General features: G+C 43.7%; 1 protein-coding gene across 2 annotated transcripts in view; it reads left to right on the forward strand.

The window, feature by feature from the left end:
* The first annotated feature begins 5,468 nt into the window (after positions 1-5,468).
* The window catches only part of KLHL14 (kelch like family member 14), a 110,784-nt gene continuing 101,914 nt past the window's right edge, over positions 5,469-14,338 (forward strand). Inside the window, exon 1 of one of the 2 annotated variants that reach the window (XM_084848090.1) lies at positions 5,469-6,820. In XM_084848090.1, coding sequence (XP_084704216.1) covers positions 5,859-6,820 — 962 coding nt within the window. In that variant the 5' untranslated portion in view covers positions 5,469-5,858. The remainder of the gene's footprint in view (positions 6,821-14,338) is intronic. The other variant, XM_084848091.1, reaches the window with a different exon arrangement.

Genomic DNA, 14,338 nt, shown 5'->3' on the forward strand with positions numbered 1-14,338 from the left:
AGGGCCAAAGGAAAGATTTGTCTAACTTGTAATATCCTTTTGGTGGGCAGTTAGTGAGCATATAATCCCTCAATAAATGTTTATTTGTCTTTTAGCACATATGTTTATGTGTAAATTTACTACTAGAGTAAGAAATACATGTATATGGTTGTTCCTCATGCTGAATGCTAATGTTACAATCTCCTATGTAAAAAATATAAAAGTGGCAAAGATGAAAATTGCTAATACTGCTCAGCTGAATAAACCAAACACAAGAGCCAATTTCTGCACATTAAACAATGAGGTGAACTAACATCTACCACTACCACTGTTTATGAGAAAATAACTTTCAGCTTTATATATATATAAAGTTATGTTTTGTGCAAACCAGAGTTACAGGTTTCTGAGCTAGCTGTCTTACATGTTCTAGAACCTGGGAGTTATGCCGGGGCCACATGGTGAGATATATGTTTAATAAATAATATTATGATTACAGTGAAGCATCTTAAATCTACATGTTAAATAAATTTAGCACATTTTAAACATGTGTAGCAAGCAGAAAAATCTGTTCACAAAATTAATAATACAAAATTAATAGATTTTAAGTTGATATGTCTATTATATAGCCTAAATGGTAATGATTCCTGATGTAACCCATTATTTAATATTGTAACAGACAGTGAGAAGCATCTTGTGTATATTCCCCCCCCCCCATTTTTTCTTTCCTTTTGTTTCTGTTTTTTGTCATTATGGGTGCTTGTTGTATGTAATGTGTACCATTGAAATAAATAAACTTTAAAAAAAATTAAGAAAAAGAAAAATCTCTTCACAGGTTTCTGCGATCCAAAACTTTGCTTAAGGGAGAGCATTTCATGAAACCCCAACTGGAGAATAGTGGATTCTGTAATTGTAGGCCAGTAAGCGAGTCTCTATGGCCTGTGGAGGCTGGTGGCTCTGATTTTGGTGGGGCTATAATTCCATTCCGAGTGTTAGTCAAAACCAGCCAGAACTCTAAAAGAGGTATCCAGCATGCTGAACCATATCCCCAAAATGGGTTCAGCACCTTGGATAGCTTCTTTAGGGTTCTGGATGGTTCTGACTAAAACCTAGAATAGATTACAGCCCCACCGAAATTAGAGCCACCAGCCTCCACTGTGCATGGCCTATACGTGACAGCTATGTTCCAGCAAAAGTACAAGATCTAAACTCCAAATCTACCCCTTTTGTGTTATAAGAGAGCTACAAACTCTCCTCTCTTGATAGGCTTTGTATGGAGTCCTTAAATAAAATACCATGTAATTTTAATGCCCCACAGTTGCTGTCTCATGCATAATTGCCCCAAAGAGGGGCAATTATTATTAGTCATTATGACATCCAATATAAACTTTACATTTCATAAACATATACTTTTTACTTTGCTTCAATCTCTTGCACTGACACTGAATGTTGATTATTCATACATCCAACTTGATATATGCTGACTTCTGCTCACAGAACAGGTGTTTCCCTCCCCTTAATCCCCTTGCAGCCACCCCAAACTGCTTTGGAGGATCCTCCAACTTCTGGAGCAGATTTGAGGCACAGATGAGGTTTGTGTGTGTGTGGGGGGGAATTCGATCCATCAGTGGTGTCCATTCTGCTGGTGGAAGGACACCATTGGATACAATCCAAAGCTAGCCATACGGACATGAAATCTGACTTTGTTTGGGGAACTCTTTGGAAAGCAAACAACACAACTATTTTCCATTAATGTGTAGAACACTACCATTTCTTAGTACTGACAATGCAATGAAAATTGTTCACTAGATCAAACAAAACCTCCAAAGACATCGCTTTGCAACTTAAAATTGGTGTAGGATTCTGTGACACATAATTTAATGACGAACTGTACAAAATGCCCTCTGGGGTTATTTACAGCCATAGAAGAAAGTAATATAGTAAAGTTCAATAGCACTAGGATGAGAGAAAAAATGCTCTTCCCGGATGCCTTAGTAACGTTCCACAGCTGTTGCCGTGTGAATGTAAAGATCTTACAATGTGTGCTTCTCTTGGATCATATTCATTCAGGAGCATTCTATGCTTCTCACTTGACTCATCTTTACCACACACCAAATATGGCAAGCAGTAACAAAAACTAGCATATTGCATGGCATTATCTTCATCTAAAGATCTTTAGTAGATCAGAGTGGGATCACCAGGTGGGTCTGAGGATGGGATGTACTGAATCTTCCCAGCCCCATGTAGACCATGACCTTAAACTGCCAATGCAATAAGCCAAGTCATGGAATAATGCATGAAGGTATTCAACCACAGACAAAATATAAGTTATATTAGAAAAAGTGTGCCATAGTCTGAATAATTAGGCATTAACATTATTTTTATGGTATCAGTAGCCTCATCACAGTGGCTTCTTCCCGTTTCCTATATAATGCAACTTCCAGCTGGTTTCTTTCTATCAGCGGCTGCGTTTGCATTGTTTTGCAAACTAAGAAGGAAGAAAACAAGGGCTAGCTTTTTAGATAAACCCCCTGGCATGCATTTTAATTACAAGAGTCTTTAGAGTTAGGAATCTTAGGATTTTACCCCAGCTCCAACTTTCTCTGAAGTGCTGCTCTTCAGTCACCTTTAATGTGCTTCTTATTCAAGGGCATACTTGTCTTTTTGGACAACTGGAAATTTGACAACGGAAGAGCAGAGCTATAAATGTGAGGGTATAATATATCATGGGATCAAGTGTAGAGAACTTGTCCTCTACTCCAATGCCTGTTGGTGGAAGGAATACACATTTCTTTAAAGGGCTGTGACTCAGTTTTATAAAGCAGTTGAAAAAATAAACCTACCCTAAGCAATGAGTGGTGCAGTTCATAAATACCTCTATGTCAGGCAAAAAGTTGAAAGGTTGTTTGTTTAAAGGGTAGCTACTTTCCTGCTCCTTGAGTCAGGTTTATGCACTTGCAAAGTCTCTAAACTGAAAGGCAAATCTGACAATATGCTAATCTGACAATAAAAAGTGACTTCTGAACCTTTATCTGTTGAGGAGCTGACAATGAAGTACAGAGATGGTTCTCTAACCAGACAAAATGACAGAGAAAATATGCTTTCAAACTAGAGCATAAATCGTAGATGGTGCAGATGAACCACAGTAAACGGAACAGCTATGCTACTAATACTATGCACTAACCTCACTTTACCTCTGCTCCTCCATCCTTCCCCTTCACATATGCATGAATGGAAGATGCACCCTGTCAAACTAATAACACAGAGGGTTAGAGGGTGACAATATCTCTTGTACTGAGATCAGAGTTTCCCTCAGATGGGTGGGTGGGGGGAAATATAGTGCAGTGTTAATCTAGCAGCATTCTGTACAGACACAAAAGTTTGCATATTGCACTGGGCGCTTGAAGATCATAAATCTATGCATGAGAAAGATGTAGTGGAAATTTTTGGGGGGATTAGAGTTTATTTTTGTCATCTCTGTGAGACAGCTACTCATTCATCCAGATCACAGCTAAGAAAAAAAGCTGGTCACAGAAATTAGCAGTTTCAGCTCAGCAGCAAAGTCGCCAGCCTGTGAAGGCAGAGAGAAATTGACTAATTAGCAATGCGCACTAAAACTTGACGGTTCTTTATAGAGAGAGAGAGGAGAGAGAGAGAGGCAGAGGAGGGGAGGGGGGGTCGCTTTCTCCCCTTCTTTCTTCCAAAGATGTTTGAAATCGCAGTCATTTACGCTCGACAATTTTTACAATAGCCTTGAGCCATAATTTTGCGAGTCTCTCCAGCATCCATCCCCCTGTATGGTCTCTCTCCACTGGCCATGCACGACCGTTTCTCTCCCCAACCGTGGATTTCCTATTACTCTCGTTACGACTCACTGAGCCCCAGGCCCAAGGATAATGATGTGTTGTTTCTTGGTAGCATAATTTGTCACACGTACATTTTTTCTTCTTCTTCTCTTGCAGAAAGCTCTGCGCGCTCTCTCTCTTTCTCTCTCTCTCCCCTTCTCCCTCTCGTACATTTTCTTGCTGTTGCTAATTCATGGTGATCAAATGATGTACGACAAAATAAATTGTAAAGAGTGACTGCTTGGAGTTGGGAACCAGAAGGTGTTTTTTTTTTTTGAAGGAGCGATCAAACCTTTAAAAAGGAAGGACAATTGATTTTTTTGGGGGGAAGCTTAAGTGAACCTTTACTTTGGCAGCTGGTTGTGGAGCAGGTAAGTTTCTGGCCTTCGGTCTAACCTTCTTGGGTGTATTTTCTTGTGGCTTGTTTATTGTCGTGAAGATGGTGTGTGTGTGTGCGCAATTTCTGTGGGCTTAGAAGTATGTAGCGTGGGGTGGGGGGGCCACTTGTGTTATACACACGTCTTTGGAGAATAAGCTCCAATTGCAAGAAATGGTCAAAGGACGATGAAAGAAGGGGAGGGAGAATGGGAGGTGTGTGTGTGTGCGGGGGGGGAGAAATGACCGGGTCCACTTAAAGGGAGAGGCTCTTGGAGATTTCTTAAACCCTCGTTGCTGGCAGGAAGGGAAAGTGGCCGGGGAAGGCGACCCTCAACAGGACCCCCCCCCCAAGAAAAATCGCGGGGTGCAAGCACTGCCGAAAGGAGGAGAAGCTACAATGGAAGTAGCTGCCTTCAGTGGAATCCCGCAGAGAAGCAGAGGCAGCGGCGGCGTCGCTTGCTGCCGCTGTGGCGAGCTCGGCTCTCCCGGAGGCGGGCTACGGCCAGGGCAGGTCCCTTTGCCCTCAGCACTAGCAGGTGCAACTCCCAGGTTAAGGCTCGGCTTATTGATTCCCCTCCGCCACTGCCCTCGGAGAGAGTCCCGCCGACTTCGGCAGGGGAGCACCGGCGCCGCTTCCTCGCGGCGCAGGGGCACTTTCCCGCCCGCCTCGCTCTTCCTCCTCCTTCCTCCCCGTCGCTCTCATGCCCTCCAAGCTCGCCCACCTCCCCCTTGAACTTCCGAGAGTTGCCTGAGTTAAAGCAGCGCCGCCGCCTTCCGCCCACAGGAAAACCAACCCGCGCAGAATAAACACCAGACCAGAGGCGCTGCCTGGCCTGCCTCTGCCCCCTTGCCCGATGCAATGCAGCAGGCGCAACGAACGAAGGGGTGGCCGGAGCTGGTCGGTGCACACCGCTGCGCTCCCCCCACCGCCGCCGCCACCCGACAACCAGGACCTCCCCCCCCCCCCCACGTACTGCTTCGAGGCGAAGCGTCTCTTGGCTCCGCAGACACAGGGGCTTGCAAAGGCGGGAAAGGCGCAGATTGGGAGAAGGGGAGGGGCATCCGAAGGGGGCAGCTCCGTCAGTTTGGCTCAAGTAGTGGCCTGGCCCTGGACTTTGGCAAGGAGCGGGTGGCTTCTTCTTTGCTCCGGATCACTCGATGGTTTCTCCGAGAGAGTCTGTGCAGCTTGCCAAACAACAAGCCTGAACTCTTTCTCTTCCCTCCCCCGCCCCCCCCTCCGCATGGGAACAGCACCCTTGCAAAGCTAAAGAAAATGAGCAGCCGGTCCCCGCAAGCGGCGCGCGCGCCTCCGTCCCCTGAAAGAAAGTAGTTGCCTGCAATCCCACCCCAATCACCCCGCCGCCACCACCCTTCGGGGGCGGGAAGCCGGCTTTCTGGAGATGAACGACAAAGCCCCACCGCGGGGGGCACCGAGACTTCGAAGCAGCCCAAAGGCTGCCGTGATGGCGAGGAAAGGGGCGGTTGGACAGAACGCCTCAGCCTCGGCTCTCGCAATAAGGATGAACACGCCAGGCCTGTAAAGCTCCGTGTTTGTTATTGTGTGCCCCAACCACTCATTTTTCCTCCCCCCCCCCGCCTTGCCCCTCTTTGCCCAGGTCGGAGGTGGGTTTCCAGTCAGGTGTGTAGAGGCTGCTCGCCATGTCCAGGTCCGGCGACAGGACGTCTACCTTCGACCCCAGCCATAGCGACAACCTGCTTCACGGCCTCAACCTGCTGTGGAGGAAGCAGCTCTTCTGCGACGTGACCCTCACGGCCCAAGGCCAGCAGTTCCATTGCCACAAGGCCGTGTTGGCCTCGTGCTCGCAGTACTTCCGATCGCTCTTCTCCAGCACCGCCGGCGGCGGCGGCGGAGGAGGAGGGGGCGGCGGCGGCGGGGGGAGCGGGCACCACCACCACCCCCTGGGCGTCGGACCGGGCGCTCAGGACGGCCTGCCTCCCAAAGAGCAGCAGCAGCAGGAGGAGCCCGGCACGCCCTCCTCCTCCCCAGAGGATAAGCTGTTGGCCAGCCCCAGGGCCATCAACAACCTGGTGCTGCAAGGCTGCTCGTCGATCGGGCTGCGTCTGGTGCTCGAGTACCTGTACACGGCCAACGTAACCCTGTCCCTGGACACGGTGGAGGAGGTGCTGTCGGTCAGCAAGATCCTGCACATCCCGCAGGTCACCAAGCTGTGTGTGCAGTTCCTCAACGACCAGATCTCGGTGCAGAACTACAAGCAAGTGTGCAAGATCGCCGCCTTGCACGGCCTCGAAGAGACCAAGAAGCTGGCCAACAAGTACCTGGTGGAGGACGTGCTGCTGCTCAACTTCGAGGAGATGCGCGCCCTGCTCGACTCGTTGCCTCCCCCGGTGGAGTCGGAGCTGGCGCTCTTCCAGATGTCCGTGCTGTGGCTGGAGCACGACCGCGAGACCCGGATGCAATACGCTCCGGACCTCATGAAGCGCCTCCGCTTCGCCCTCATCCCGGCCCCGGAGCTCGTCGAGCGGGTCCAGTCAGTGGATTTCATGCGTACCGATCCCGTCTGCCAGAAGCTGCTTCTGGACGCCATGAACTACCACCTGATGCCCTTCAGGCAGCACTGCAGGCAGAGCCTGGCCAGCAGGTAAGAGGAGGGGAGGGGGGGATTCCGCCAGAAACCTAATACTTTGCAGTGGATTAATGCTGCATAGGTCTACATTCAACGTGGGGTTCAAAAGTTGACTTCAGCACTGCAGAGCTACCAACAAACCAGCGGAAGTGCCTGAGAGGGACTTGCAGAACAGAGTTAAGGGGAGGGGTGAACCTCCCATAGGCAGGGTATGAAAATAGAGAAACCTAAAAACTACAGTCGGGGTTGAAAAAATATCCTAGCCACAGACACAGGTATCATGGCTTTAAAAGGAGCCATAGAGAGACATTGTTAATTCAGCCCCTTTAAAAAGGCTGCAGTGGTTTGGGTGGTCACTTTGATTGTACAGTATCAATAAACAGTTACAGAAAGTTTTTAGACAACTGAATCTCTATGGTCTACTTGTCCTCTTGTGGTCTGGCTTCTGATAAGGAACTGTCCAGTATCCTGAATGTAATGCTGTTAGGCAGTAGGGAAAGTTTGTACCTAGCTTCCTCTGACCAGACTTACCAAATTTGAGCAATTCTGCCTCCCTGCTTCCCTTCTGGAAGTGATCCAAGAGGTGTTTCTGCAGCCCAGAATGCCGCTATTAGATGTTTGAAGAAAGCAGGCTCTTCTTTAAAATGGGCTTTTATTTACAGTGTGTGTTTGATTTGGGGATAGGGGGTGGATCTAAAGGAGAAGATGGAAAAGAATAATGTCCTGCCTGAGACCACAAATTTAAAAGCCAAGAAAAACTTAAGTAGCAGGTTCTGGTGTTCTCCACGTCCCATATTGGTAGATGGTGTTGTGAGATGGTGCTTGTCTATTCACAGAACTAGTTTTAGAGGTGCTGGGTACAGCAAGGCAGACTGATGACAAAGGAAAGTAGAATGGCTGGATAATTTAGTAGATGTCTCTTAAAATACAATATGGGAAGAAAATTGGATGGGCAAACAGCCATGGCTTAGTAGCATTAGTTTTAAATCCTATTATGAGCTCCCTGGGCCTTTTCTACAGGGAGATGGTATCTTGCCAGCTTCTCATCTTTCTGCTGTGGAAGCTACCATAAACCATACTTCTTTATTACATAATACTCTGTTCCCATAATACTACAATGCAATGTAACCATTAGATTTAACAACAAGAAGTACAGCTTAAAATAAATTATTAATTATTGTGTCTGATAATATTCCCAGTTCAATGTTTTACAGTTTTACATAAAATAATCCAAATACAGTGTGTGTGTGTGTGTGTGTGTGTGTGTATATATATATTTAGAGCTGTGATGCCTGAATTTACATTTTGTTGTCAAATTACTTTTTATACCTACTAATATTACAGATACTGAGATTATGCAACTATTGTACAAGAAAAGTTGTGATGTCATACTGTGTGTGCCTATGACATCACATGTATTTTACTGTAACTGAGTAACCATAATGTTAAATACAGACAGTGTGAACTTAATGTCAGGTGGACAAAGCACACTACATAAATCTGTAAATTATTGACTTGGGAAATAAATTAAATTACATGGATAGCATCTAATATTATCTATTCAAATATATTTATACCTCTTTTTTAATGCGTTAATATTAGGCAGACATGCTATTTGAAAATCTGTACATTTCTCAGAACTTTTATTTTGTCTTTTTACTGTACAACGTAACAATGAATTATTCCTAATAAGGTATTATCAGGAAACACTGTTATGGGATTCATAGTGTTTTAAATATTATGGTGCTCTGTGCAGAAGACCTTACAAAAAACTCCATATGGAATACATATCTTACATTAGCAGATGATATCTGAAGAGTTTCTCATCCTTCTATGTATCTAAAGAGGTTCTGTAAATACCAAACTGGACATATTATTGCAATAGGAGCTTTATTGAAATAGAAGGTATATTTGGTCCCTATCAGTAACATGTCTGGCAATTCCCTCTGTGGGATAACACACTCATAAGATTTTGGCTTTCCATATACAGACTACTATACCTACTTTAGCCTGAATTTTGCACACTGGGACATGATGGGTCTTGCGTCGTGGTGGATTGCTGAGATACCAGACTGTTTGGTTCAGTGCAGATACCTTACAGCTTCACTGGTCCATATCATTTGAAGGATAGTAGTGGTGTTCTGACCACTGAATGTTTACAGGTGTCAGGGATGCTGATACTTCTGCTGCTGGAAGCTATCTTTTTCCTTTAAGCAAAAAATACAAAGAACAAACATAAAACATGACCTTATTCTGCAATACATTAACGGAACTATATTTTTCACTTTTACATTTATAACATATTCAAATGTGGATGTAGAACTAACATTTCTACATACAGGTTTCATACACACATAACACTGTATGGACATATTCAAAGTATTAAAACCAATTAGCCTCTGTTGTCATATTAAAACTTTACTCCAGATTTCAGAATTGATAACATGCATTAAAGGTTTACCGTTGTTTCTTGATAGTTTGACTATCATTAAAAGTCGCAGAAGTATTCTATGATGCTGTTATTAGGACACATATATGTAAAAAGATTAAGAAGAAACAAAGATCTTCAGAAACAAAGCAATCCTATATATGCCAGATGAAAGGTGTGAGTTTTTTCATCTGTTCCATATGATTTTATTAAAACTGTCATTGTATTATTAAAACTCAGCTTGGGTTCTTATTTAAGAAGAAAACTGGGATATAATTTTTATTAAAAAAATCATCCCCGAAAGTTTAACATTAAATAAAACAAAGAGAATCTTTAAAATATATGGGAACATTAGTTAGAATTTTCGGTATGGGAAAAGCATATTTAAAAGTTATGGAAATAAAGTAAATTGATAGAAATTAATACAGAGAATAATTTTCATGAATCGTTATTGGCTTCCCGGGAGCATTAATGGCATAGGTAAATTAGAACTACATGGAACGTTTCATGAAAAGATGTTGAAAAAGGATACTTATGAATATGGCTGTTTTCAAAAGAGATAGGTTTTCTGGTAGTTTTTTTCTTTTTGAGAGGTAAACAGTTAAGCAGCATAGACATCTGCTTGGTACACTATAATGAAGAAACATAGAATTAACACACCTGCTCTTAAAAGACTGATTAACATCCTGCTGCAGACTCCCATTTACTTTAATGGGGGCTGTATCAGGCCTTTAGCATCATTTGATAACTGTCTTCCTTATTTGCTTAAAATAACACTTTTGTTCCTAATGCACTACTTAAAACTATAGCGCACAGATGCTTTCGGATTTGCCCTATTTGCAGACTTTGAACTCTCACTAAAGATTAAGGGTAAATAGCCAAAAGCTTGAATTATGATTCTGAAGTTACTGTGTGAAAATAGTAATTTTATGTATGTTCTGTATCATAGGCCTAAAGTATGCTAATACTCTTATCACCAATGCAAAACTAGGGCACATATCTGGAACTGTAATTCATTTTTATGATGGTCTGTCTCAAAATGAAATCTTTCATTTGATGCACAAACCATCATCAAAATATCGTACGTTTCAAATACACTACCAAGATCAGGGGAGTGTATTTGAATCCCAGGGGAACCTCAGGCCTGGGGGCCAAATCCATACTGAGGATTTAAAGTTTCCATTCGTAATTTGTAACAAACAGGAGTTTCCTGTTTTGTCAGAATATGGGAAATAGTGGTTTATGGAAACCATAGTTAGTTAAACCAGGATAGCAAACCATGCTTTGGTTCAATATCTTGTTTTTGTTAGTTAAATATGATTTCTACAAAAAAAAGTTTCTTGTATTCAGATGAAATGGGAAATAGCAGTTTATTAAAAACTGTGAATGGAAACTTTCAATCCTTTCCCTTCATGCACAAAGGAGGAGGAAGGGAAGAAGAGGGAGTGTGTGAGTTTGAGGTTCACCGCTTGTGCATGTAACAACAAAACATAGTTGTTTGTTACTTCTGAATCAGGTCTATATGCAAGTTGTTTCAGTTGCTGAATCGAGAGGTAAATGCTAAGCTCCATATGGAGACCATAATGTTCATATGGTTTGCTAGAGGGTAATAATAAAACATCAACTCCAGCTTTTCCCTTTATTTGACTAGCAACCAGAGACCTGGTGGGAGAAGCACATCCTTTCATTATGAGTTACAGTTTCCTGGTGACTGATTTTAAAGAAATATCATTTCCTTTCAATTACTTTTTACTCCCTGCTCTCCAGAGGGGTATAAGGCAATTAAGAAGAGCCAGGAACTAAGAGAATCAGAGTGATGGGGAGAGTTCTCTTTATTCCTTCACTTCCCCCATAAACTGAGATTCTGGCTTGGATACAGTGGCGTTGTTCTTCCTGTGAAATGGAATCCACTGGTGGAATAGGTTTCTCCTCCCCCTGCAGTTCCCCACACCCATCCCAAATCTGCTCTGAGTGGTTGGAGGACCCTCCAGAGCAGATCTGGGGGAAGTAGGGCTAATAGCAGGGAGGTGAGGACAGGGAAATCTGATGGTGCGAGCGGAGGTCCGCTCACGTGGCATTAGATTTAAGCCAAAATGAAGTACCCCTCTCCAAGGTAAGTGGTGTTCCATTCCCCTGCCAGCAAATGAGAGAACTTGTTGAACCAAGATTTTCTACTAATTTTGGTTTACCAAGAAAGCCATAGCACACAAGAACAATACAGAGTTCTTCCTCGCACCTGTTTTGCATCTTACTACCTTTTGGCTCTTTCCTTCTCTTATACAATAATATTAACAGTGATTGAGCAAGGGAAATCAAATGGGGCTGATGAAGATAATGGTTTACATGTGTTTCCAGAACATTATAATGTTTTGCCTATGTTCTATACCTATCCCTTCCTGACGACTTCCACCACTAAGTGGAACAAGTTTGGCTGAAAGTGTCCAGTATACAATGGACTTCACCACAGTGCTTTTTGGATGATAGATTTTTGCCACTTGTCAAAATCATGGTGGCTGTGGAGTCAATTGTGTGAAGAGACTGTCATATGACAGATAAAGCATGCTATTAGTGTGTAGTTCTATCAGGTTTTGCCGCTTTGCTGTCCAAGGGTCAGACTGGGTTTACCTTTGGTAGCTGTGAGATGTAGGTATAGTTGAAGTCCCAGTTACATCTGTGCTCTTTGCAGCTGCCATCACCGAATAGTATCTAAGGAAGCGGAGGGCCAGGCTTTGGTGCTGCAGATGCCAGTAGTGATCTGCACAAGCCAAGTTCATATATTCACTTGCTATTAGAGACAGGCTAGTGCCAAAATATTAGGACTTGGGGGTGGGATTTATTATTATAAATAATGTGTGGACTACAAAAAAAATATAATTCACAAAAGGTGAACAAGAGGGATATGGGAGGATTTCCCCCTCCTTTTAAATTCCATCTCCCCTTCCCATCCCCACTTCCTTGCCCAGTTCCAGCTAAGGAGATCCACACATAGAAACAGCCTTCCATGTGTAAAACACTTGCTGGATCAGGAACAATGGCTATAACTTATATGCTCATCTGAGTGTGGATTCTGCATATCTACACTGAATTGTTTTCAGTCCCCAATAGGGTTGTATATTTGTGCATGTATTTGTTACATTATTTATTACAAATACAGTATATCCCATCTTTCCTGCAAGGACCAAAGTGGTATACGTTGTTCCCCCTCCCCATTTTATCCTTAAAACAACCGTGTGAGGTAGATTAGGCTGAGAGAAGGTGACTGACCTAAGGTCACCCAGTGAGCTTTATGACTGAGTGGGGATCTGAACCTGGCTCTCCCCAGTCTTAGTCTGACACTCTAGCCACTGAGAGCTACCATGCTGCCTCTCAGTGCACATCTAAGCATGCATTCCATTGAAAGTAATGCAGTACAGATTGTCAGCATATGCACTTGGATATGTATTTAGATGATTTACTCCTTGTTCCTGACCTAGCAAATGGTAAGAACCCTGCTTCTGCACATAGATCTCCTTAACTGGACTGGGAGCCTGGTTCAATGGACCCAGTTCTGGACACAGCAGCATTTTACCTTCTGCTCCAACCAGGAAGTACCTGCTTGAGAAGAGAGGTCCCTGCTTCCGACAGAGTGCTCCTAACGCTACTACTCAGAAGGCATTGTGCAGCTTTCCCTCCTTATGAGTGGAAGACATTGTTGTCTGGACTCCCTATAAAATTCCATGAATGAGGCAGAGCTATGGCATGACGGAAGCTTTGTATGGAAACACCCCTGGTCTCCTATGGCAATGGGATGAGGGTCGAAGGCATGTGTTCTTGAAAGCCAGTTATCCCCTGCCTCACCCCACCGCCCTGGTCCTTTAAGGTATGAGGGGCCATTCCCCTTTCCAGTTTAAAGGATCCTATAAGGAGGGACTTGGTCTTGGAGGAAATACACCTGAGGATGTGTGTCATGCAAGAATAATTTTCTTGCCCTGTAAATCATTGGTTGAAGGGGGGGGGGGGGGACAGCAAATCACTCCAGTCTAACTGGCAGCCCATCCAGCAAAAGGTCACTCCAGGCTGCCAATGTTCACTGGCCACATAGAGGTAGCAGGCATGTTTAGACCTTGGTCCCGATGGGCTTTGAGGTTGTCGGGGTGGGTTTTTTTCTTTTAAAACAGGATTTTTCTGTATAACTTGAGGGTTCTTCTGAGCTGTAAGGGCCCACTCCGGTATTCTCCCACCCCACTTTAGCCACCCTGATTATCATTCGCAACATACCACTTTTCTAATGTATAGAATGATAATATATACATAATTTTTAGTAGTCTTACATTTGTTGAACAGTAGCCTTCCATGCCACATTGCAAACCAGCTTTGAAATGGAGAGGAGTTTCAAAAGCAGTTTGTGTTATGGCATGGGGGTCTGCTGTTTAAATGGGGGGGAAGTAAAAAACAAACAAACTCATTGAGCACATGCAAGTCTGTCAGCATACCTGAGGTAGCTCTTTAGATCACAGCTAGTATCTCTTATTACTGAATCTATAACACTGTATCAAACACAGAGCACTCTGACAAACACACCACTTTTAAGGCTGCTGTTCTATATAAAGAAGGAACCATGAGACTACACTTGCCTTTTGAGGACAAGTATTATGAATATCACATGGACATCACCAGATCGTCAATATCGAAATCAGATTGATTATGTACTTTGCAGCCAAAGATGGAGAAGCTCTATACAGTCAGTAAAAACAAGACCTGGAGCTGACTGTGGCTCAGAGCTTCTTGTTGCAAAATTTCGGCTGAAATTGAGAAATGCAGGGAAAACCACTAAACTATTCACGTATGACCTAAATCATATCCTTTATGCATATACAGTGGAGGTGAGGAACAGATTTCAGGGATTAGACCTGATAGACAGAGTGCCTGAGGAACTATGGACGGAGGTCCGTAACATTGTTCAGGAGGCAGCAACTCAATCCATCCCAAAGAAAAAGAAATGCAAGAAAGCCAAGTGGCTGTCTGATGAGGCTTTACAAGTAGCTGAGGAAAGAAGGGAAGCGAAAAGCAAGGGAGAAAGGGGAAGATATATCCAACTGAATGCAGAGTTCTAGAGAATAGCAAGG

The sequence above is a fragment of the Heloderma suspectum genome, chromosome 4 (assembly GCF_057233095.1).
Source record: "Heloderma suspectum isolate Gila_16-S chromosome 4, 16-S_ref, whole genome shotgun sequence".
NCBI classification, from domain to species: Eukaryota; Metazoa; Chordata; class Lepidosauria; order Squamata; family Helodermatidae; genus Heloderma; species Heloderma suspectum.